A 22,411-nucleotide genomic window follows, 5' to 3' on the forward strand; every position below is an offset into this window, starting at 1 on the left:
GAAATGGATGTATTTCTTAAATATTGCATACATATTGCTATATTCTAAGCTTATTTCGTGCTACATTTGCTACTAAGTGTAAACGGTTCCTTTGTATAGTTGAATAAAATGAATATTCCACTCTAAGAAACTTATAATACTACACATTATAAGTGATATATAATCCACAGAATGAAATGACTACATTGATTATTGTAGTGGTGCTGCCTCTGGTAAGACTGTCGTCCTCCCTGCAGACTGACACCTGTCACAGGGGTGTATCCCCCCCCTTCACCGTGCAGGTGACGTCACTCTCGGCCAGCAGTAGATGCGCGCAGCATGACACACGCATATGCACACGGGTTCGTACCGACGGGGACAAAGCGGACAAAAAGCGGCCGCCTTGCCGTCGGATCTGCTCGCTGACAGGATCCCAGGCAGCCCCAGATTATCACCGCCCGAAGAGTGCCGACATCATCTTTACAACAAGTGACGGCTTCGGACGCGAAGCCGGCGACTCAGACCAAAGAGGTTCCCGCACCTCCCGGCACCTCAACGGCGCTTCGGTTAGAACCTCAGCGGAATTTTAATTTAAAAATCTTAATTTTAATAAATCAAAGCTTGGCACTATTTTCGTAGTCTTCCTCATTTGCCAGGCGCGTGGAAGCAGAATTGGAAATGAGGATCTGATGATCCAGCGAGACTGTAAGGCAGATCTGTAATGACAGACTGACTGCCTGCAATACAGGTATTTTTAGGGATTAAAAAAATACACGCATGGGTATAATGTAGGAAGATTGAACAGCAGACCATACCGCCCGCAATGACCTAAAACACAGACTTAATTTGCCGTTATTCATTCGCTCTCCTCTTCCTCGTCGCGGACAGAGGAAGCTGTACATTATCTCCGTAGCAACCCCGGGACTGCGTCTGACACTGAGACAGATTTTTCTTGGACGATTGATCGCCGTGTTGGGGCGCCTGCCGATTCCGTGCCAAAGAACATGACTATCCCGTAGCGACAGTTTCGCGTCATTTTAGCGGTGCACCAGTTTTGGTTTTGCATTTGGGGGAAGCCGGTGCAGAACGTAACGGGCGCCTTGGATCCACGAGTTTCCCTGTCGGTGATGCGTTCATCACGTCCGCCGTGCTGTGCGGACTGGGGTGCGAGTGTCACGGCAGAGAGGCGGGTCACACCTGATGTCTCAACTGCGCTGCTGAGCATGTCAGACGGGTAGGGGGAAAATACAAAAGGGAGAAGCGTTTACGGTTGAATCAGTGCACAGGCTGCGTCTTTTTTTCCTGCGTTGGATCTCCGACCCTCGCTCCGACTGAGCTCTTCCCTGGCCAGCATCTCCAGATGCTGTCTGTGCGCTTCCATCTGCGGCTGACCAGCGATCGAAACCCGTGACGGGCGGACCGTGATTCTGCGCTGCCCGCGTTCTGCCACAAATACAGTTCAAACTAAGGCATGGTCCCTGGGACTCCCGCAGCCATGCTACCGGCCTCAGAAGCTGCCAAGATTTACCAGACGAACTATGTCCGCAACTCTCGAGCCATCGGGGTCCTATGGGCCATCTTCACCATCCTTTTTGCCATCGTCAATGTGGTGTGCTTTATTCAGCCCTACTGGATCGGTGACGGCGTGGACACGCCGCAAGCAGGCTACTTCGGTCTTTTCCATTACTGTATCGGAAACGGGCTGTCCCGGGAGCTGACATGCCAGGGAAGCTTTACCGAGTTCAGCTCCATCCCTTCGGGCGCCTTCAAGGCCGCGTCCTTCTTCATCGGGATGTCCATGGTTCTGGTCATCACCTGCATCGTCTGCTTTGCCCTTTTCTTCTTCTGCAGCACGGCCACTGTCTATAAGATCTGTGGCTGGATGCAGCTCGCTTCTGGTAAGTAGTCTTGTCTTTTTCTGGTGTTAAAGGGGGTATTTTCGACCAGGTAATTCGTTAAAATCCACTTATCCGGCAGAAGGGAGTGTGTAATGAATAAGATAACTTTAAGGCTACAATAATGTTCGTACTGCTTTTGCAAAAAAAGAAAAAAAAACACTTATTTACATAACTTGTGTTTTTAACATTTTCCGATTTAGTCTTGCTTTAGTCATAATTCTAATTCCCGTAGGAGCTCTAGCTATGTGAAATGAAAAACAAAATACACAAAATATGTAGTCACCTGATTACTATTTGAAGTAGGACCGTGTCACCTCTAACACGGTCTGGGATGGTCACTTAACGGTGACTGAAGTTGGAATTTGCCACATGAACGTGGGCTGCTGCGTAATTTCAGCGCATCGCAAAATACCCTACGGATGGCGACTGTGACACGACAGGCATGTGATAAAATCTACATCACTATCAACTGGCTGCTTCAATATTATTTTTTTACATGCATCGTTGCCGGCAAATTATTAACCGTTACTCAAGGTTATGTTTCCGGCCGCGTTTTAAGAGATGCAAACAAACGGGGAAAATCAATATTTGAATTGGGAGAAGCAAGGTCAACTGCATTATGGTCATGATGTTATTCTCTCATTTATTCTGTCATACAATACTGCATTCGCAAATACTGGGCAGAATTTCCAAACAACCCTCCTAGTTTGTTTACACAAATAAATGGCTTTTTCATGGATTGTTTTACAGTTGGGAAAATTCCCCTGTTCCATTTTTTATTATTAATTTTGGAGATGAACACTTTTGAAACACTAATCGGCCCTAAGACTTAAGCATACGGAATGTCTTGAACTCGGTTTAATTTATGGAGAAATATGATAAACATGTTTTATTTCATTACCATTTGTTAGAGACCCACAAGATATTTAAAAAATCTGGGCCCATGGCAAAATACCATAATATTACAGAGTTTTTAAAATAAATGTCAGCAAACTCCATTACACCAAAGAAACGAAACTGGTCAAGAAAAACTGTGGGTTTCCTCAGACTTTGAAATTACTTCAGTGCCTATGAATGTTGTCCCAGTTGTAGGTTTTCGGTGTTTGTGACCTGACTTTCTCTTCAAAAGAGCACAAACGTGGATGTTTTACTTGCTGACAGGGTTTGTTCTTCACGATCAGTGTGATTGCAGCTGTCTTTGACGCCAGTGTGCTCTACAGCTCTAGGATGTGAACTCGGCGCACAGACATGTTCGGTGTGGGCTGAGCCGGCAGGTACCGATGACTCTGTGCTGCCCTTGGCTGCCAGTCCCATATCGACTCAAGGACATGGTTTTGGACCCTCTCCTGTGGGCATCTTGGGACCAGCACTCAGTTCCCTGTTTCATGGACCCAGTCCAGAAACCCTTAATTTGTCACTCTCCCTGCTGTGCCCACTACGCCCATCTCACATTCCCGCTCGCTCTCTCTCTCCCTCTGTTCCTCCATCCCTCCCACCTTCATGGATGGGCGGCACACTGAGGCCGACTCCTGTCCCTAGGATTGTCTTTTTATTAAAAACCAAAATTAGTCCAGATCATCCATATGGAAGGACATTAGTAACGGAGTGGAGCAGCCGCTGAGGTTCCATCAGGCCCAACTGATGCACTGACACCGTCTCCCTGAAAGAGGCAGACAGGACTGTGCATCTTGGACATGAGCACAGGTTAGCTGATTGGTACTTTGTCTATAAAATTATCATTTCTTTGACCACTGGGATTAGTGATTGCTGCCGTGGCATGTTAAGAAAAGACCCTGTGATTGGCCTTGGCCTCTGAGGTCAAACCGATTTGATTTGATGATCGAGAGGCATTTAGCTCATTACCTTGCTGACTTGTACGGCACCTAAGCAGGTTACGCTTTAAAACCGTGGGAGCAGACTGACAGCTTAATGAGGGAGGACCCACCAAGAGATGCTTAATGGGATGATTTTCCAGGAAAATGTTAGTGTTAGTGTTGTCAAAATGGAGAAGCACCTGGAGGAGTGCGTGGGGCTCGGCAGTGAACGGAGCACGTCACCCTCATCTCCGCCTCCTTCCAGGACTATTGCGGCTGAATGACGTCCTTGGGCAGACCTTCTGTAGCAGCAAGATGGGTGTGACTGCCCAGATTTGGCTCCCGGGTCCCCCGCCCCCCCCAGATTAGCTTATTGTCACGTTACCCCGCAGTACCCTGAAATATGGAGGTGGTCATGCTCCAGTTCCCGTGGCCAAAACAACATGGACTCCCTGTCTCATTAAGTGGAGCAGACAGACCCTCCCGGGGGGGAGCAGGCTGTGAGGTGAATGGTAACCAGACCCCACATCTCTGAGTTTCACCCTGCCTCTGGTGGCTGAGTGCAGTCAGGATCTGGATCTGATGTAGACCTTCTCCACACAGACCAACGCCCTTCTCAGCTTCCTTCTTATTGATGATGCAAGCTAACGTTCAGTGGAGTTTCCTCCCTCTGGGCATCTGCACCTCCTATGTAAACCTGTAGCTTTTTCTTGAGAGTAACGCGTTCCATTTCCATTTGAGAACATCCGGGCTCCCAGCCTCATCCGATATCATCTGAGAGCGGCTCCCGTGAGACATGGGAGCGGATCACATAAAGGGGCCCCGTTTGGCTGCCGGCGCAGTATCGATCCAGGAAGCTGTCCTCGGGATGTCACATGCGCCGCTAACCGGAAAATGGGCCTCACACCCCCCCCGATGGGGGGGGGGGGGGGGGGGAGGCAGGGGAGCACGTCCGTGGCCACTTGGCTGTGTGCGTGAGAAGATCGCAGCCGCTGGACGGGGTGGGCTATTTGTCGAGCCGCTGAGCAGATCACATGTAATTTGTGCAGTGCATGTGCGTGTATCGTGTAAAGATTGTGCAGTGCGTGTGCGTGTACTGTGCATAGCGTGTGTGTGCACGTCATGCATGGATTGTGCAGACTGTGCATCGTGGGCCTTGTGTGTCAGAGCTTCTCAAAGCTGCACCATTCAGAGAGTCAGACTCCTTCAAAATGGAGGCAGGCAGAATGGGGAGACACGGTGACATCACACAGATGCCCGTCATCCGCAGGGGGGGTGGGGGGGCTCGCAGGGCGGACCGTGCGGGATACGGAGGGGGGGAGCATCAGTGGGAAAGGAGAAGAGGTGAGGAGAAACAGTGGGATGGGGAAAGAGGAGAGAGGGGCCCTGGGGGAGAAAGGGAGATGCTGAAGGAGTGGGGGGAGGTTAAAAAAGGCCAAGGGTGCGAATGAGGCACGGAGGGTGATGTTTATGAATATGAGCTGGAGCTGGAGTTTGCAGAGCTACTCTCTGCTTCTGTAACCGTTTGTGGACGCACACACACACATGCACAAACATGCGCACACACACACAAACATGCGCACACACACACATGCACAAACATGCGCACACACACACAAACATGCGCACACACGCACGTATATACACCTACACGCACGCATACACATGCACCTACACACACACATAGAAAGCATAAGCAGCTTTTCACTGGTCAGGGACATTCCAAATGGGCCCCCAGACTGCAGAGATACTCAGAGGAGCTTTTCTGCCCACTGAGTCCATTAGAGCGCTCCGGTCAGGGGGGGTCGACGTGTCCGGGAGTGGGGTGGAGCACGGTTCTTGGGTGAGGGGGCTTCAAACGCAGTGAGGAATCCTTATGGTTCCGGGAAACCGTGAGGGGCATCATCGAGAGCATTCAGGTTACAGCAGGTACTGCTGCCCACCCAGTAGGAGTTAAACAAACCATTTTTAGACCCCGCCCCCCCGACCAGAACATCGGACACATCAGTCATCCCGCGTGAGGCATCTTTTTCAAGTAACCGTAACATAAACACGCAGAATGACACACATCTCCTGGCCCTGTTAGCTGGACGGAGAGTACGTCCCCGCTAATTTTCGCTCTGACCCGGGGGTGTGTTAGCATGTTCTTGGGCAACGTGAGCGAGACTCCAGAGTGATGAACTTGTCTTTTTATGGCACTGTCATAAAGACAAGCAAACATTAAGAGGTGTAAAATTAGCACGGTGTGAAGTCCTCTGCTTCTTACCATGAGACGGCCGGGACTCAGAAGTTATTAGCACTTTCGGGTTCTCACCCCGACACTAGGCAGGGTGCTGCCAGATCAGTGAGCCTGGAACACAAAGACATGAGGCCCCCATTGACAGACACTCACCCCCTCCATTCTGATTGGCTCTCATCACTCAGATGGGATCCTTTCCAAATACAGTAAAAACTCAGGTATTCGGGAACGAGACGCTTTTCTGGATGTTTGAACATTACTCTTGAAAAACACTTGAATCGTTTTACACACACAAACTAATGATTATTGTACAGTTATTTTAACACACTGCAGTGTCACTGTTGGATGGAGTCAGATATTCAATAGAACAGAAGACATCAGAAGGTAAACGATGACGAACAAGCGGAAGATGACCGGAGAGTGCCTCTCCACAGGCGTATGCAGTAACTGACATACACATTGCGCAATGCTTTTTTTGGTTGTTTTAGTGTTTCATACAACAGTGTTAATGAAATGATCCTTTATTTGCAATTTGTATAAGTATGAGAAGAGGGACGTTGGAATGCTTTTTCTGCGTATCCCATCACGCTCTCCTTTGAGACACAGACATATATATGTTACACACATTTATACACAGCTGAGAGCGAAGTCTGGCATCTGATTGCAGGGACAGGCACCCCATTGTGGGGGGGGGGGGCTAAGGGCCCAACAGAAATGTGATTATTTCGCTGAGGATGGGGCTTGAACCAGTAACCCACTGATCACAGGCACAGATACTTAACCCACTGAGGTACACAGTGCTTCTCAGGTATTACTTATTGTGAATTTTTCATTTTTATTCTGATATTATAAATTATGCCTGTTACTTGAGTGTTCTGGTTACTTAAATGCCTGGTGGTAGAGCTGCTGATTAGTTATACGGAAAGGTAAACATATACAACACCTAAGTCCATTTGTCTGGCTCCTGTTTCTGCTTGATGGTCTTGGCCTGCTGTATGACACAGGAGAACCAAGACCAGAACTAAAGCAACACCCACGAGTCTCTGCATTACCACAGCTCTGTCAATTCCCATGTTCCTGAGTTTCTAAATAATTAGGCAGTAAGGGAGTTGATGAGATGGACCCACAAGCCAAAGGCTGCTGGGTTTGGCCCTCTAGTCCTACAGAGGGTTTGGCCACAGCGCCATGGAGACAGTTACTTAGGATACAAATATAAATAAAGATAAGTTATTTGCCCTAAATATGCGAGTCTCAGGTTTCTAATGAAATCAGGAAGCTTCCACAGTGCTTAATAAGGTGAATGCGTCTCACTGACTGAACCCATAAGGCAGTTCTCTGAAAATCAGTCCATCTCTTGCTGAATGCTGGGACGGCACTGCAGCTCAAGCCCAGGGCGTGGGATTCGTGTGGATACACGAAGGACTATGGTGTGTGTATGCCTGTGAGGCAGACAGAGCCTGGATTTGGGTGCTCCTCTAAGAGATGTCTTGAAAGGATTTGGTCAGAACTCTTTAAAGGTCAAAAATCGCTGCAGTTGTACCTTAATACCCCACGGCTCGAGATCTGTTCTGTAAATGGAGACGGCTGCCTAAGGTGAAAAGCTTTATGGGCCAATCGGATAAGAAGCAGCCATTAAGCGGGCTTACCCATGCTGTTAAAAGCATAACGTGATCGATACATCTCCAAGGGACCGTCAACAAACAGTCTTGCTCTCCTCTTCTCTCAGAGAGACAGTCTCTGTTCCTTCTCCATAGCCCCTGCCTTATTATCTTCTGTCAAAACCTGATAGCAGAACAAAGCACATGTTCCTTTTGGCCAGGCTTCCAAACAAAAAAAGAAAAAACGAGAGCCATGGGAGAGACTCCAGAACCAAAAACTTTGAATGCATTTAATCACTGACTGGTGCCACATTTTACTATTTCCGTGCCGACTGCACCATGCAGTTTGGGCCAGTAAACAGAGTGATAATATGCTGCCCACTGTGGATGGCTTTTGGGGGAGATGATGATTCAGGTCCCGAAGAGGAACACACTCAAATGTACGTCAGACCTCAAACATCAACAGCAAGCCTGACTCTCAGCATGAATTTGGTTAAAAATAAACCCTGAAAAGTAATGCTGATCCCTGCAGACGTGTCCCCAAAGCACTCAGGAAGCTTCCGGTCCTGACCTCTGACCTGTTTAATCAAATTACTGTGCAGTGCAGTGCAGTGCAGTGCAGTCCACTCAGAGCAAATCCGGGGTTTCCACCACGGACTCGTGAAGGTGACAGACTCAGTGATCCTGCCCCCAGCCACATGTCCTGCACCCCCACCCTCCAGCCCCCGCCACACCTCCTGCACCCCCACCCTCCAGCCCCCGCCACACCTCCTGCACCCCCACCCTCCAGCCCCCGCCACACCTCCTGCACCCCCACCCTCCTCTTTCTCTAGCCTCTTCAAATGCAGCCTGCGAATTAACGCTTCCCTCGCAATTAAGAAATACAAGCAGCTGATTTGTGCATTAATTAAGCCCTGCAGGTAAAGAGCCACAAGCGATCAGCCACGGAGCTTGCGGCTGGACTGAGAGGGATACTGGGAGAGCTGGGCAGTAATGGGGGCGGGGGGTTAGCTAAGCACTCCCAGGGGACCAATCAGCAACACCTACATACATACTCACAGACAAGCAGTCCATACCTGGGCTCTGCTGCCCTTGGAGATATTTATTCTTAAAGACAATATTTGAAGTTCTTTTCTTGATTATTTTAATAATCCTGAATTATTCATCTGTAATTCAGCAATCGCCTAATTGGCTTGTTAATTACTGTGCTGCATTGAATAAATCGCGCGGTGAAAGCGTGGGGGACACATCCCGTTGGATCTCGGCACAGCTCATCTTACTTATCCTCTTAGTTTGTTTTCTGTATGGGGGAGATGCTGTTGCCCCCCCCCCCATGTGTGATCCATCTGTCAGCACGTGTTTTATTTCTGTTCATTTTTTTTGGATTACCTTCTACTTCCATGTGGTCCTTCTCCCTGGCTAGCGGGGCCAGAGAGGTGATTTATTGTTCTCTTATGGCAGGTGGCAGGAAGGGGATCGCTGGCACATTGCGACCTATTAAATGTCCCCCTCGGAGCTGTGGTGTCACTGCGGGTGGTGAAGGGCTGGGTGTCGGCAGAGAGAGCCTCTCGTATCTTTTCGGCCGGAGAAAAGCAAAACCACGTGTGTGACTGGTGTGGATTTGTGACGACTAGCAGGCCGAACGCTGGAACTGTAAAATTGGTAGTTTGTCAGCAAGAGGAATATTTAAGCGCCCTTTCAAGGTGTTTGCATCTTTTTCTGATGGATGTGGAAGTGACAGAGTGTGAGACATGGAAGACCAGGTTCATATTGTATTTAGTGCAGCTTGAGGAAGTGTGTGGCTGTGGGAGGGTGATGATGCAGGTGTATGTGCAGGTGAGAGAGGAGAGAAAGGGTCGACTGACGAGTGACTTGGGGACAGATGTGCAGCGAACAGCTGGTGGCCTCCTGAGCAAGAGGCATGTATCCCCTGTGTGGGTCCGGTATCGACGGCCCTGTTTCTAACAAATGGATGCAGTGACCTCTACATTTGGGACAAAAGCATCCACAGAATATGTTCACATGAATCCAAATCCAACAGACAGCTGTCCTTGAATGCCCCCCCTTCAACGCTTCATTGACCCTTAAAGCCTCAACCTCCTCCTCATCCTGTTGGTGCCTCGGCATCACAGATGGGACAGAATGCTGGGAGGGTCAGTGTGGTTACCGCAGACTTTGATGGAATGCTGGGAGGGTCGGCGTGGTTACCGCAGATAGGGACGGAATGCTGGGAGGGTCAGTGTGGTTACCGCAGATAGGGACGGAATGCTGGGAGGGTCAGTGTGGTTACCGCAGATAGGGACGAAATGCTGGGAGGGTCAGTGTGGTTACCGCAGATAGGGACGAAATGCTGGGAGGGTCAGTGTGGTTACCGCAGACTAGGATGGAATGCTGGGAGGGTCGGCGTGGTTACCGCAGACGGGGACGAAATGCTGGGAGGGTCAGTGTGGTTACCGCAGACTAGGATGGAATGCTGGGAGGGTCAGTGTGGTTACCGCAGACTTTGATGGAATGCTGGGAGGGTCAGTGTGGTTACCGCAGACTTTGATGGAATGCTGGGAGGGTCGGCGTGGTTATCGGAGACTAGGATGGAATGCTGGGAGGGTCAGTGTGGTTACCGCAGACGGGGACGGAATGCTGGGAGGGTCGGCGTGGTTACCAGAGAATGGGACGGAATGCTGGGAGGGTCGGCGTGGTTACCGCAGACTTTGATGGAATGCTGGGAGGGTCGGCGTGGTTACCAGAGAATGGGACGGAATGCTGGGAGGGTCGGCGTGGTTACCGCAGACTTTGATGGAATGCTGGGAGGGTCGGCGTGGTTACCAGAGAATAGGACGGAATGCTGGGAGGGTCGACGTGGTTACCGCTAGTGTTGTAGTCAAGACCGCCTATACCGAGACCAAGACATTGCCGAGACCGGAGGGTATCAAGACCAAGACACTGCCGAGACTTGAGGGTACCAAGACCAAGACAAAGCCACACTAAGGCGAGACCAAGACCAAGACTGGTCGAGACCGAGACCGAGACCAAGACCGAAAACAGACTAGGGCTAGAATCGACATCACATTACCCAGATCAACTGTAGAGAAAAAAGGCATTGCTGTAAAGTGTCATTACTCGTTAAATCAAATTCATGTTATCTTTTCAATTATATTGTCCGTATGTCCATATGTCTCTCATTTAAAATCTCCCAGATTTGTCATAGTTACGAGACCTGATAGAAAATAATATTCTCAGCAATCCTCTCCTATAACCATTTTATCAGACCTCGTCAAGGGAAAGAGATGGGATGTACCAGAAAGATGTTCATATTAAGTCTCTTATACCAGGGACAGAGGCCTCGGGTAAGCTATGAATACAGCTATGTAATGATCCTTTGCTTTGAATTGAAGAGAATGAGCCTCCAGATTGACTTGCACCTCCAAGACCGTGCTTTCTAATCAATGTAAAATACCTAATTTATTTGAATTATAACTATGCTATAGACTTCGCGGACATTTTCGGACATTTTTTTGCCGATGTATGATACGATGTGTATGATGTGTGTGGACTGTGAAGCACTGGCAGTGTCTGTGGAGAAAATGTATAAAATGTAACGTTTTTGAAATGGATGCATCTGACTGGTTGCATTTGAATTGAGGCGCGTAATAAATAATGATACTGTTCTGTGAGGATGTGCAGTTTTCTCTTTTTTTCTCCATCCCATCGAGACCGCTATGTCCGAGACCAAGACAAGACCGAGACCAAATAGAGTCGAGACCAAGACAAGACCGAGACCAAATAGAGTCGAGACCAAGACAAGACCGAGACCACAAAAAATTGGTCTCGAGACCAAGACCGGTCTCGAGAACTACAACACTAGTTACCGCAGACTTTGATGGAATGGTGGGAGGGTCGGCGTTGTTACCGCAGACGGGGATGGAATGCTGGGAGGGTCGGCGTTGTTACCGCAGACGGGGACGGAATGCTGGGAGGGTCGGCGTGGTTACCGCAGACGGGGACGGAATGCTGGGACGGTCGGTGTGGTTACCACAAACCAGGTTGGTGCATGATAGCACAAGGAAACGACTAATCAGCTAATCTCTATCTTTCAAAGTCAAAGACAACTTTATTTTCATTGTGCACCTGTACAGCTACAGCCTGTAGGACAACCCTTAAGATGATCAAACAAATTAATTTTTGTATAGCGCGTTATCACAACATTACATCGTCTCAAAGCGCTTTACAGCATCCCCACCCAAAGCCCCCAGTGAGTAAGCCATAGGCGACAGTGGCAAGGAAAAACTCCCTAGAAGGAAGAAACCTTGGGAGGGACCAGACTCAAAGGGGGAGCCCATCCTCCAGGGGCCGGCAGGGAGAGTGAAATCAGAGAGATGGCTAAGTGCCAAGTCACACTGTCTAAGTCATAAGATCTGAGACACAACCGGGGAGCAGGGAGGTGATGACAAGCCGGTGCCGACGCTCCTTCAGATCGCCAGGCAACCAGTAGTAAGGCAGCGGGGCATACATGGAGGATGACAGTTTTATGACATTTGTTTCTTTAATTCAGTAAATATGTTTACACTTGGCTACAGACTGGAAGTTTTAGGGGAAGGTGGATTTGTGAAAGGAGGCCATGACCAGCCAGATCTGCTGGAAATTTCCCTTCTTGAAATTAAAACGGCGGTGGGGTGACACTGATCCTCTTGCCACTGTGATTAGAGCCCCGTTCCCATGTAACAGCTGGTGTCCACAGCAGGAACTGCTCAGATCTGATTAACACACAGTTACACAGAAGGAAAGAGTCCACATATCGGACAGACGACACTAAAGTGCTCCGCTTGCCTATTTCCTCCCGTAACCCCCCCCCACCCCCCCGTTGTTTATTTGCATGTGCTGTCCATGTCGTTGTTTACATGCTGTAGTTCCAGTAAATAAAACAGCAAATGCACACCGTTGCTGTTCCACTGTGCCCTTGCCAATCAGGAGGGGCACTGTGGGCACCTGCAGGTGGCCTGCCCTTGGGGAGGTAGGAGGTGGGCTGGGCTGGGGTGGGGGCTCCCTGCTGTTAACCCTGTCAGGCCCCCTTAGCAGAAAGTAAGGGCAGGTTTGCTGCAGGCCGAGTGTCAACACCCAGGGCACTTAAAAGGGCCACTTGGGGGCGCTGGTCCACAGTGCTGATCGAGCCCAGTTTGACTATACAGAGTCATTAGTCCAGCCTCCGCTGGGGCCCGTTCCATTAACGAGCAGCCATTAATTTGCACTGGGCAGCAGCCCTGCCATTATATGGATGGCTGTTCTTCGGGGTCAAAGGTCATCAGTCCGGCGTGTGCATGCCAGCTCTAAGCAACCTGTGCAGAAATGCCTCCCCCCCAAGTGAAACAGCCCTAATAGGAAACAGCTTACAGCAGCGAGAAAGATGCTATCCCTGCACACCGTGACTAGAGCGGGGTATCCATGGCAACAAGCAGGACAGGGCTCCCTGCACGGCAGCCTCGTTGCCCCCTGGTGGCAGATCTGTGTTCCTACTGCACACAGCAGCAGAGCAGGATTCGTGGTGCCGCACAGAGTCACTTCGGGCGGCAGTGCCGAGGCACAGACTGCCACTGACTTTTCCTCGGATTGCTCAGTAGATGGGGGCGCAGTCGCCTCTTTGGGTCAGAGCTGGGCTGAGTGGGCCGTCCTGCATGCCGCTGACGTCTCTGTCTGAACACAGCCGGTTCCTGAGCCCGGGCTTCACCCGCAGGAGCGCAGACCACAGTCTGCCTGTTGACAGAGACTGCGATCGATCTCTGTGGTCCATTTATGCCCCTCCCCCCCGGCTCGATTTGGAACATCTCCGCTTAGCGCTGGTGAGACACCATGCAGTGTCGTGCAGCAGCAGTGCAGCTTTCAAAGTGACTGTGATCCTGTTCCCACAGAGGCACCGGAAAGGGCAGCTCATCAGGATCAAGCGCCAATCTGTGTGATTAAAATGAGTCAGAATTTAAACACGCCTGGCTATGGTACAATATGGCAATAAAAATTGGTCTGTTTTGGATTCACATCCGGGTGTTTAACAGACTGATACAGCGGATATAGCTTGATTAACAAAAATGTGTTACCGTTGGTTTGGGAAAAGTTCTTAAGCGTCACAAGGCATTATGGGAAAAACATCCGGATGGTTCTAAAGGCCTAACCTGAGCCCTTGTTCTCAGTGAGCAGAGGTGCTGCGCGTGAGATTCTGTGTGTTCTCACATTGCTGCCACTGTAGCTGTCTTCCTCTCAGACACTCAGCCTGCTTGAGTCTTCCCTGCAGTCTTCCTCACTCTCCGGAGCATTAAACTGCTGAGCTCCTCCAGGGCCAATGGGCGCCTCCCAGGAGACGTCACACGTTACACGGCAGCTAAACGGCATAGCGCACGGCAAAGATGAAGGTGCATCACGCTAGTGCAGTAGGCGAGCGCCGTTCGTCATCTGCTATGTGTTTCGGGACTGGATCTGTTCAGCCCAGAGGGACCATTCGGAGCAGAGTACAGATCGTCCAGATGCACGCCCACAAAGACTCGGAAATCTTTACAGAAAAGATATTGAGAGAGAAATTATAGGAAGAATATTCAACAAGATAAGCCTGTCTGTTAGAAAAAGCAGCACCATCACGGGGGAAGCAGGGATTGGCTGAGCTGTGGTGATCGTATTCCTGAGTCTGAAGAGTAAATTGTACCCTGATATTAAACAGTTTCCACAGCTGATGGGTTGCGACCGTTTTGGACTGGGGAGGGTTGGGTGGTGGGACAGGCAATGCCCCAGAACTGGCCAGGAGGTACCTGTCGCCTCTTGCATTGGGTCTGGACGGCTCAGCTGGGGCTGTAGGCCAATATGGCAAAGCGGATGGGGCAGCCTATAGGAGCAGCATGGTGCAGGAGGCTGTGGTCAGGCTGTGATAGGACGAACGGCCACAGGAGCCCCGCCCCCCAGGAGGTGGGGGGGCTGTTTGCATGCACCTCAAGACAAAATAACCAGCCAGCCCATGGTTTTCATTAGGCTGGGATTAGCACATACACCAGATAACTTTCTCATGGGAGGCCAGTGTTGACTCACAGTAGAAACTTGAAAGCGCTTGCCAATCAGCACATAACGGGCGTGCGACTCGTCTCCACCAAGCTGGGGATTGACATGTGCATCGCTGCGGCGGGTAGCCGGCATTTCACGGACGGAGGCGAAGGATTCTCAGGAATCTGCGCGTGGTCCAGCTGTTCGCGGCGACGAAAGCAGTCAGGCGCGGAAAATGGGATTCCAAGGGAACCCCGGGCACCCGGGAGGGCGATCCTGCTTCATGGCTCCCGAGACAGGCTGTAGGCACATCGCGGCATCATCCCTGCGATGATGCATCCTTCTCATCCTCCAATCCCAGGCATGGCGTAGACCTGAGCTGTCGTTATGGCTGACATTAACAACAAGAAACTCACCCCGGGCATGCGTTACTAGACGCTCAGCAGGAGTTAAATTAAAAAAGCTTCTTAGCTGTTGATTACACTGTGGTCCCATCGCTCCCGTCGTGACGCAAGGTTATTATCAGTGGCCTGGTCGCCGTCTACGTTACATGGGCACAGGCCTTGACCCAAAACCATCTGCTCTCCCGTGATGGTCTTTTATGGACCTCTGCTTCATAACAGGTAGATCCTTCTTTCCAGTCCAACACTAGTTTTCATGTCTGCGGAGTCAGGTCTTAATCCGAGCCCCTGTTCTGTTCATCACCTCATCTGTTCTTCAACCCCAAAGGCTTATGGGAGATGGGGGGGGGGGGTCATTTCGGGCAGCCAAGCAGCTTTGGGTTGGACCTGAGGCCAAAGCATATGCCTGCATCATTCCCATTATGATCATTACTGAGTTGTCAATCAGAGATAGTGTTCCAGAAAGGGGAAATGCTGTGGCATCTCCTGCCATTGGAGGAAACAGCTGTCAATCATTGTCACTGTAGGGCAATGGGCTCAGGGTATTGGTCAATGGAGTGACAAGGATTTAAAATATTTTTTTCATGCTTAGGATCTCCTTTCAAAGCAATATGAAGTATTGAAACATTTTTGTCTAATGGTGGGGGTGAAAAAAAAAATATATATATATATATATGTATGTGTGTGTGTGTGTGTGTGAAATATATACAGTGGTACCTCAGAACTCGAACTTAATCCGTTCAGAACTCTGGATCGAATCCTAAAAAGTTTGTGTTTTGATCGAATTTTCCCTATAAGAAATAATGGAAAACCAATTAATTGGTTCCCAACCCCAAAAAATTACACCTAAATATTTTTTCTTTAGCATTTACACACAAAATGAACCGGATAAAACAAGAAGAGCATATACTGTACTAAACACATCTAAGCACATTTATCAAAAGAGTAATTTGTAAAGTAAGAAAATAAATGTGTCCAAACAATGTGTAAAGTTAAAAAAAACAATGTGTCCTGCCCCGATAGTCCGTTCCTTCCGTGTGCCACGCCCCCTCGTTAACCCCGTGTGGAATCCCCGTGTGATCAGCTGTTTCTGATTGTTGTCATTAGTCCTCTGTATTTCCTCCGCGTTTCAGTTTGTTTCCCCAGTCTGGTCATTGTATTGTACGTCTGCGTTTACCTGCCTTACCTGTAATTATTCTCCGTCATTGTCTAAATGTGTTTTTACTGTCTAAATATATGTATTCAGCTAGTGTAAACATGCACGATGCTATCACAGCGAATGCGAGGCTGAGACTGAAGCGTTACCCTTTGTTTCCTATGAGAGACGTGCCGCGTGACTCATTTTGTGAAAGGGGAAGACATTCTACAGCTCTGGAAAAAAATAAGGGAGCACTGTATAAGCCTAAAAGATCATTTTTATTTTGCAGACAGGTAATTAGCCTGTTACAGATATAGTGCATGTCACACCTGTGCGTCCTGTCATGGCTGCTCATGAATATGGACAGTCTCAGATCACTCAAGCCCTCTGCAGTTTGGCTTATCTCAGCCCAGGCTCCACAAACACGCTCTCTCCTTCCCATCCTCTTCTTTGTCTCTCACCAACTTTGCTTCCATTCCTCGATTACATCCTGCCACCGCCTTACTGAACCTGATCATTCAGCTTTCTGCCACTGCTCGTCAGCAAGGGACGAGTCCATGGACGCTGTTGGTTAGAGCATGTCTGTATGGGTTTACGTGTTCATTTACCCACCGGGAGCATCTGTTAAGCTGTTAGACTGAGTCTGGCCCACAAGTGGAAGCAAAAATTCGCTCAACCTTGAGAACAAACAGCTCCAGGTCTGCACTGGCTGAAATGACCTGCTTGGGAACTGTTAGCTTCCAGAAGGTGAAACGCAAACAGAGGAGATGAAACAAAGCACACGGCTGCCATGCTGCTGTCTTTCCAAGGTGGAAGCAGGAAACTGCAGGCTCACAGCCTCCCATGTACGGTTTGAAGGGGGCGTGGCCTTGCCGGTCACGTGACGTAAGCGAGTGTCCCAGGCCCACAGAAAGCCTTGCTGAAATGTGCAATATCTCACTCCTGGTTTGTTCCCCCACCCAACTCCCCAAAGCCGACGAGTGCTGGGCGCATGATGAGGACTGGGCTGACACTAATGCCCGTGTTTAGGTGACCTCAGCCTCTCTGACAGCTGGCCGGCAGATCTGGGTTTGACTCCAAGGGTCCTGCCAAGCCGGCTGCCTGGGAAGCTGCTCAGACAAGTCAGAACAGAGGTGGCAACTAAATGTGAAACACAGCATACCTGACAAGGAGGGGGAGAGTATATTTAAACCTACAAATGAGCACTGACATTATCTAGACCTTGTGTGTGTATGAGGGTGAGAGAGAGAGAGCAAGCTAGGGCAAGTGAGAGAGAGAGCACGCGAGAGAGAGACAGCGAGAGTGAGAGAGAGCAAGAGCAAGAGAGAGAGTGAGAGAGAGTAAGAGTGAGAGCAAGTGAAAGAGAGAGTAAGAGTGAGTAAGAGTGAGAGAGAGGGCGAGAGAACGAAAGCATGAGAGAGAGCGAGCAAGCAAGAGAGTGAGAGATAGAGCTAGAGAGAGTGAGAGAGAGTGAGAAAGAGAGCTATGCCCAGGACTCTGAAACTGGCTCATCATCCAGGGAAATTACACTTCACATCTTTTTGGTAAGTATGACTTCACCCATGAAACTTCACGCGGCAGCAGTTTGGTGCTGCCAGGGGACTCAGCACCATCACAGCAGAAACACGGCGCCCCCTGGGATGTACACAAGCACACTACGCATTAAGGGGGTACGATGCCAGCTGCTGGCGCATTTCTGATTTTTAACACAGCCGAAAACCTGAGAGGGTGCCGGAAAGTACGGCGACTGCAGAACCTCCTGCTGTCTGATTTAAATCAAGGAACCATAGTTTAAAAAAACAGATATGAGGGCCTAAGCAGATTTACACAGAATGGCGTCAGTATTGCAACAGCACCGGCAGCCATTCCAGGTTAAGATGGCCGCCTTTGTGATACACCCCCCCCCCCACACACACATACTTTTTCTGGAGCCCTCAGCAAAGCTTCGCTCAGGACACCCCCCCCCCCCCCCCCAAGAAAACTGGTGACCATTCCTTCACATCTCTGCCACGCCGGTAATTCGGGCCCCAGGTGACTGCCCATCCTGCCCGTAGCTGAAGCCCTCCCTGTATCAGAGCACCACCCTGTCTGCATGGAGGAGGTGGAGCAAGAGCATATCACTGCTCCTGGGGTCCTTGGGGCAGCTCGGGGCTCCACGGCGTTTCCCACAGGGAGCGTCAGGGTGCTGGTGGGATGGAGGTGTTTGTCCTCATGTAACCTGGAGAATGTGCTGCTTCCCCTTCTACCATATATCCCAAACCCCTTGCTCAGTTAACCCGTCTATCTCTGCCCCCCCCAGGCACCTGTCTGGTCCTGGGCTGCATGATCTACCCAGACGGCTGGGACTCGGACGAGGTGAAGCGGATGTGCGGCGAGCAGACCGACAAGTACGCGCTGGGCGCGTGCTCCGTGCGCTGGGCCTACATCCTGGCCATCATGGGCATCCTGGACGCCCTCATCCTCTCCTTCTTGGCCTTCGTGCTCGGCAACCGGCAGGACGGGCTCATGGCTGAGGAGCTGCTGGCCGACAGCAAGGGTACGACCCCCCCCCCCACCCCACCCCACGGGAGTGATCCCCCTACCCCGCCCAAACCACGATTACTCATTCTCCCATACCGTGTATGCCTCATCAACACCCCTCCCATCCGGCCACGTGTCGTAAAACCTCACAGGGCGGGATGACCATCCCTCAGGGCGGGTCGTGTCTCCGAGCCACGGGCCCTACGCCCCCCCCCAGCACGCGTCAGCTGCTGCTGGCCTTCAGGCACTCGTCACGCTCCAATTTACGGTGTAGTCTGGCCTCTGCCGCGTGATTACGTGTATGGTGATGCGTTACTGGTACGGGCAGCGAGAGCATCACTGGGCCATCACGCCAAGTGCAACCAAATTTCTAATGTCCTGAAAAGCCAACCGTGGTTTCATTAACCACAAGGGCAGATATTTGGGTATGGATGGTGGGGATGTGTCCCTACCAACATTGTAGGAGTACCGGCTACGTTTGGGGAAGCAGGGAGCTTGCGGCTGATTTGGTCCCTACCAATGTTAAACCAAACCTACGCCCTTGGATTCTGTCCTCACCAGCATACCAAGTCCTCGTTCCCTCTGGCTGGCGTGGAGGCCGGGGGTGTGAGCCAGACTGGCCTGCATACTGACTGTGGCCTCATGCCAGGCACATTAATCGCCCCCCCCCTCCCCCCAACCCATACACAGGTGCCACCCAGATCGGTCCCTCCGTCTCACACGGACCGTAAACAAGCACAGCGACAGAAAGGATGGCGAGAGAGCAGCAGCAGCAGAACACGCACGACTGGGAGATAATTTGCTTTGGTCATCTGCTAATTGCAGCTCAGGTCTCCTGGACCAAACAGCCAGTTACTAATGGATGTTTACACAGCTTGCTGCCTGCCCGTGGAAGGCATCCACCGCCACAATGTCAGCATGCTCTGTGTGTGACACCACAAGGACAAGGGGGGAGGGCGCCGCCGTGAGGCCGGGCATGGTAGCACGCCTGTGAAGGAGCCCGTTTTTAAACACCTGGTGATGATTCTTATTTGCATATTTAGCAGAAGCTTTTGTAGAAATTGACGTTTAAGCGAGACAAATGGCACAATGCAAACATTCAGCTGTTGAGGAGTCGGCCAGGCGTGAGTGCAGCCAGGCTGAGCTCCCAGTGACGGCCAAGGTACAGGGTAAGCAGGACTGGAGCAGGAGCGACACAACTGCCTCTAGCAAAGCAAGGACCGAATAATACTGATCAATGACCAGAAGTGAAACACAAGAATATTCAGTGAATGTAAGGAGACATCGCGCTAGTGGAGGTGTTCCTGGAACAGATGGGTCTTGAGGTGTTTCTTGAAGGTAGAGAGGGAGTCTGATGACTGGATGTGGTTCAGCAGCTCAGTCCACCACCGGAGCCCAAAGGGTTCCGTCTCGTTCTGGATGGGCGGCGCCCCTTTACAGAGCCCTACATGGACGCGGCTGCCGTTAGTGTGCTTTAGCAGAATGGGGGCTGCAGGTCTGCAGCAGAGTAGGCTGTGAGTAAATGGTCATTCAGCCAGTCACAATAAAGCCTGTTAGCTGGATTTCGCTAGTTCCTGCTCTCTGCCGCCTGCACCCATTTGCAGAGAAGTCCTCTGCTTTCCATCACACTCCTCTTTTTGTTTCAAATGCCGCCTCCCTCAAATCCACCTGCTGGTGCAGAACGGTACTGCAAGCCATCACTTCCCTATTGAAGGAATAATACCCCCGCACTAAGCGATTCACACGTAACTGAATAAGTGCATTAAGCGGCAGACAGAGACCATCAGCACGAATACAAACAGTAACATCATGTTTTAAAATGTAAAAGTCACAGTATTAAAATGTTTCAGTTATGATAGTTACCTACGGTCTCTTATCTTCTCTCCACAGAGGGTGGAAATGCTTAATAACAAGAGGTGAGTGGAAATTCAGCTGAACTCCTCCAAGTTATAATAACTGACAGCAGCCATTTTAAGCAATGCTACTATAAGAATCAGGTTGCTGGGGGCTTATACGTAAATATACCACACAGCGGACCTGCCCTTTCAGTACAAGTACTCATCGCTAAAATCAGTTTACTGTATTCATATTGTCATCTATTTTGTCAGGTCTGTCCCGAAGAACATGCTTTGGGTCAGTAGGAGGCAGTCTTACTGCAATCTCACCTTCCTGTCCCGAAGAACTTGCTTTGGGCCAGTAGGGGGCAGTCCCACTGCAGTCTCACCTTCTCGCTTTCTACCCCTTGCCCCCGGAGTGGATCCTGACCTGAGTGGCGGCTGTGGAAGCGGCACAGGCGATGATGCGAGGAGAGAGGGGCAGCCCCCACAGCACCCCCGCCCAATTTACCGCCCCCTCATAACTCCGTCATATCACTGGTACTGACGGGTTTATTCTGTCACACAGACACTTTTTTGTACTGTAAAATTGTAGAATGACATCATCGACATTAGCGAACGAACACAGCACACTTTAACATACACAGGTCACGTGTTTATGTCGGGTGGGGGGGGGGGGGTGTTCACGATAACCCTGCATTGTGTAACATAGGACTGGGCGATAGCGCCACCTCTCCCATCACCACCACCGCCGCACTCACGTTTTAGTTAGAGGGAACGAAGACGTCCAGTTCTGTCGTGAAGTCCGTGTTATTGTACCCGTGTCAGTCCGTGAACGGCACAAAGCCACCACCTGCACCCAAAGACACACAGCGGTCCGCAGCTCGCTACCTCTGGGCTTCAAAGGACAGCACCTTGGACGCATGGAGGGGCGGGGACGCCTTCGCCAGCTGGATCTCGGACAGCGCACCGGCACCGGGCTGCCTGTCACTGTCACCGGGACGGACATCATGCAGCGTTTCTACAGCGGGAAGCCAACTACGCCCCCTGTCGGCTGTGACGCTCACACAGGTGCAGCTGCGGCTCAGAAAGACTGCTTGTGACCATTGTGGAAAAACTGGGGATGTGCTCAAGTAGCGTACATATGTACTGAACTTAGCGTAGACCGCAGTGTGCGGAGTGTATAGGTAACAACACGAAATCTAATATACGGCAAACTTCAGTTAAAAAAAAAAAAATTCATACATAACTGCCAGTGGTGGTAATGAAAAGGCCATGTAGAAGAACTATGTATATAATATATAAATGTATTTAATATATTCATCATAAAAGGCAGATAAATTTATAGGTTTTGGTTGTAAGATTGAAATATAACAGTTCAAAGATTACATGTGCCATATAGTATATTAATCCAAAGAGTAGCTTTTAAAATACTTTCCTTGTCTGAGAAAAGGATGAAGATGCTGATCCACTTTTCGTTCCTACTCTGAGAACTGGCCCCTGCCAAACTCACACCCACTGTGTGCACCTACCAGATATATATTACAGTGACAGATTTATTTTAAAAAGGTTAAATTTGGGTGTAATACTTATATAAAATGCAGAAGTGATATTTTATTGTGGCCTGTGACTCCTTCCTGAAAGTGCTGACCACCAGGATTTCCCAGGGACCATTTAGAAGGTGAACTTCAGAGAGGGTCTGGCCCTGACACCAGCAGGACTGGCTCACAGGGGGGTCTGCGGGCTGGTGGGGGCAGACCTTCCCCATCTTAAAATACTCCCATGATTTTCCCAAGACTAGCTGGGGGAAAAAAAAACAGCATTATACCTTGGACATCACTGTGCCCTGTTTGGGTGCAAGCCAGCCGCTCCCTGTGTGAATATCCCAAAATGACCCAGTACTGCTCGGTTAAGTGAGGTACAGTTCACAACACAGCCCCTTGCTCATGCTCAGGCTCTGAGGATTAGTACGTGTCCC

The 22,411-nt window shown here is 50.2% G+C and overlaps 1 protein-coding gene across 1 annotated transcript; it reads left to right on the forward strand.

Annotated features, from left to right (window-relative positions):
* The first annotated feature begins 302 nt into the window (after nt 1-302).
* Nucleotides 303-21,088, forward strand: lhfpl3 (LHFPL tetraspan subfamily member 3). Its single transcript, XM_072715453.1, has 4 exons — nt 303-1,877; nt 18,378-18,614; nt 20,489-20,514; nt 20,707-21,088. Exons 1-3 carry the CDS (start codon nt 1,451-1,453, stop codon nt 20,503-20,505), a joined length of 681 nt encoding a protein of 226 aa, XP_072571554.1. The 5' UTR covers nt 303-1,450; the 3' UTR covers nt 20,506-20,514; nt 20,707-21,088.
* Nucleotides 21,089-22,411: the final 1,323 nt, after the last annotated feature.

Source organism: Paramormyrops kingsleyae, chromosome 1, assembly GCF_048594095.1.
Source record: "Paramormyrops kingsleyae isolate MSU_618 chromosome 1, PKINGS_0.4, whole genome shotgun sequence".
NCBI classification, from domain to species: Eukaryota; Metazoa; Chordata; class Actinopteri; order Osteoglossiformes; family Mormyridae; genus Paramormyrops; species Paramormyrops kingsleyae.